At 42.2% G+C, this 3,856-nt stretch overlaps 1 protein-coding gene across 1 annotated transcript; it reads left to right on the forward strand.

Moving 5' to 3' along the window:
* Positions 1 to 299: 299 nt before the first annotated feature.
* Positions 300 to 968, forward strand: LOC149170975 (uncharacterized). The gene has a single exon (XM_089425798.1). The coding sequence runs from the start codon at positions 300 to 302 to the stop codon at positions 966 to 968; it is 669 nt and encodes a 222-aa protein (XP_089281924.1).
* The last annotated feature ends 2,888 nt before the right edge of the window (positions 969 to 3,856 follow it).

Raw genomic sequence — 3,856 nt, forward strand, 5'->3', positions numbered from 1 at the left:
ACAAATATCACCAGCAAAACGACAAACCATAAATGACAAGGAAAGTAGCGTGAATCATGAATCCCCCCTAGGGGGAGGACACTATGCCTCCCCCTAGTGAAAATGAAACTCCTTAAGTGCATGAGGAAGGTTTCAGACAAAATGAACAAGATGGCTCTAGAGCCGGAATATATCCACAAACTGCCAAGACAGATGACAAAGAGCATCCCCAAGTAACATTGACCACCTGTAAGCCAGTTGTTGTTGAACGACCGAAGATAGAGCTCCCAAGTCACCGGATCAATGCTCAGATCCAATATATGAGAGATCATGCCCTGATTGGCAAATTCATAGGACTATGGCCTACAGAGAAAGTGCTGCATGGTTGGATCGCAGCTAAGTGGAAGCCGAAAGGAGACATAACCTTGCAGTTGGGGCCCAAAGGCTTCTTCACGGCCATCTTTAACTGCTTAGAAGACAAAAATAGAGTCCTAGATGGAGGGCCCTATTTCTTCAATGCAACAGGCCTGTATCTGAGGGACTGGGTTGAGCGATTTAATCCGGACAAAGAAGATCTTAGCTGGGCACCCGTCTGGATCCGTCTCTACTCCCTCCCTCTAGAATACTGGGACGAAGAGTCTTTACAAGACATTGGCAATGGTCTAGGTGAATTTATCAAAATCACGGAGGAGACAAAACTTCAAAGATACACTTCCTATGCTCGAATTTGTGTATATATGCATCTCAGCAAGGCGCTTCCAGATGCGGTAAGTCTCTATCATGACGATGTTGAATGGATTCAGTTAATAGACTATGAACATGTCCCATTTCGATGTAGGAGATGCCATGCCCTTGGCCATCTGTTTCGTGACTGTCCTTTAAATCAGAAGCTCTCGACCCCTTCAGCCTCTGATAATCCTGATTCAGATGGCTTCACTAGAGTCACCAATCGCAGGAAAAACAATAAAAAAACCTTCTTCAAACCCTAAGATGCCTCATGCTAGTTCATCCAAGCCTTCCACGAGAAATAGTTTTGAAATGTTGGCCCGCCAGGATGTATATAATACTGAAAACCCTGGCCCCTCAGAGGAGGGACCCAAGTTGGATAAGCAATATACCCATAACGGTTCCAAGAAATCCCAAAAAGATAAACAACCTATAGATCTAACCTCCTCTGCTCCTAGCAAAGTCCCAGCTTGGAACACTCAGGGTATGGAGGTAGATAACATGCAGCCCGCCTCTACAACGGAAACAGACACAACAGAAGGAATAAATGATACCCAGAACATGGAAGAGGAACCTGAGAGCATATATATTGGGGATCTGGATATTCTTGGCCTAGAGCAGGCATGGAAAACAAAAAATTATGATAAAATTCTAGAGAGACAGCTAGAGAATCTGGAAGTAATCCTCTCAAGGGCACAACAACAAAAATCCCTAGGCCTTCAACTTGGAGGTATTTGGGATGGGAAAAACACTACCAAAGACAACAAAAAGAGATGTAGGAAAACAGATCTCCAACGAACCATCTGCATCAGAGAAATGCTGGTGGAGTCAGGAAGATACTCCAAGCTTACAAAGTATTACAACTCTCTACACAATATTCCATCATGAAGCTAATCTCATGGAATATAAGAGGGCTTAATGGCCCCGGAATGATTAAAAATATGATACAGCAAGAGAAGCCTCAAATCCTCTTCTTCCAAGAAACCAAATGCAACTCTACATCTCTGGACCGAACTGCTGCAAAAGTCTGGCCAGGTAGTCTTGCAGCCATGGTGGATGCCTTTGGTGCTTTAGTTGGCTTGGCAATCATCTGGGACGCAAGAGCCATTACACTCAATAACATACATGCAAGCAAGCATTTCATGCAAGCCACTTTCCACATCACAAGGACCAATATACATGGTCATTTAACCAATGTTTACTTTCCCCGGGAGGTTATGCACAAGGTAAACACTCTGAATACCTTATCTTTACTCAATGCTGAAAGAACTCATCCGCTCTGGATCACTCGAGGCGACTTCAATATGATAACCAATTTGGAAGAAAAACGGTGTGGAGGGAACAAACTAGACAAGGAAAGTAATAATTTAAAAGATTTCATTCACAACAACTCGCTCATCGACATGCCATTCAGTAATGGACTTTACACTTGGAATAATAAAAGAGAAGGCTCGTATTAGATAGCTTCTCATCTGGACAGATTCTTACTCTTAGACAAATCCATTCATCTAGGAGGAGATCTCTCAGCTTCAATATTTCCGCTCTCAGGTTCCGATCACTGGCCAATTTCACTCCAATGGTCAAGCCCAGGAAATGCTACCCATTGGCCTTTTCGCTTTGAAGCCTTTTGGATGACAAAACCGGATTTCATCAGTCTAATAAATTCGGAATGGAACAATTTCTCTCCTCCAAATGGCTCAAAAATGTTTCAATTTTAGCAAAAGCTTAAAAATCTAAAGAGTAAAATAAAACAATGGAACCATTCTTCTTTTGGTAACATTTTCCAGGCTCAAATGGCTCTTGATCAAGATATGAAACGACTGCAGCAAAGGATCATCACAGAAGGCAGATCAGAGGAACTTTCAGAATAGGAGAAGGCTCTTGAATCTCAGATATCAGAGAGAGCAAAACAAGAAGAAACACTATGGAGGCAGAAATCGAGAATCAAATGGCTCAAGGAAGGCAAAAAAAAGCACAAAATTTTTTCACCGTACTACCATTCAACGAAGAATGAATAATAACACAACTCACATCCAAAATGAGCAGGGGGTAAAAGTGGAAAAACATGAAGATATCGAACAAGAACTTCTCAACTACTTCAAACAGGCTCATCAAGAACCAAAGGTTGATAGATCACCGACCATAGAAAAATAACAAAAAACATTCCAACAGTGATCACAGAGGATCACAATCAACTTCTACTCAGGCCGATTGACTTACAGGAGGTGGAAAATGCAGCATGTCAATTAAAAGAATGGAAGGCACCTGGCCCTAACGGTTTTACTTACAATCTTTTCCACAATTTCTGGGATCTGATTAAAATGGAGGTCTGGTAGGTCGTTGAGGAATCGAAAATGTCGCGGTGGATGCTTCCAGCCATGAATGCTACATTCATTGCCCTCATTCCCAAGGAAGCTCAACCCAGCACCCCTGACAAATTCCATCCTATTTCCCTGTGTAATGTCATTTACAAAATCGTCTCCAAAATCATTGCCTCAAGACTCAAATCGTTGCTACCACTACTCATTTTGCCAGAGCAATCAGGATATGTGGAAGGCAGGCAGATCACGGATGGCATCATCCTAACACATGAAATCATTCACTCCCTGAAGCACTCCAAAAAATCAAGTATGCTCCTTAAAATAGACCTCTCAAAAGCCTTTGATAGTTTAAGCTAGATGTATATTCAAAAAATTCTACTTGCCTTTGGTTTCTCTCTCCCCTGGGTAAGATGGGTAATGAGTCTCATATCCTCCTCCTTCTTCTCTATACTCATCAATAACATTCCCTCCTCTCCTTTTCGTCCTTCTAGAGGAATTAGACAGGGAGACCCACTATCCCCTTTTGTCTTTGTCATTATGGCAGAAGGTCTTGGCCGAAGCATAAAAAATGATCTGCTATCCCAGCAATTAAGAGGCCTTTCCTTTTCTAACACCCGTGATTTTACCCACCAGTATTTTGTGGATGACAACATGCCTTTTGGCCATCCTTCAGTCCAGGAAGCATGTCAATTGAAATCTCTATTGACAGACTTTTCGGATGCCTCTGGTGGAATAATAAATAAAGCCAAATCCCAAATATTCTTTTTTCATACCCCTGTTGTCACCCAAGCTTCAATCGCCCGCATTCTTGGATTCACAATTGCTGCTCT

The sequence above is a fragment of the Pinus tabuliformis genome, chromosome 4_2 (assembly GCF_031772625.1).
Source record: "Pinus tabuliformis cultivar Carrire ecotype Pingquan chromosome 4_2, CPIR1, whole genome shotgun sequence".
NCBI classification, from domain to species: Eukaryota; Viridiplantae; Streptophyta; class Pinopsida; order Pinales; family Pinaceae; genus Pinus; species Pinus tabuliformis.

Coding starts and splice junctions, on each gene's coding strand:
- LOC149170975 (XM_089425798.1), top strand. CDS start 300: ATGAGAGATCATGCCCTGATTGGCAAATTCATAGGACTATGGCCTACA.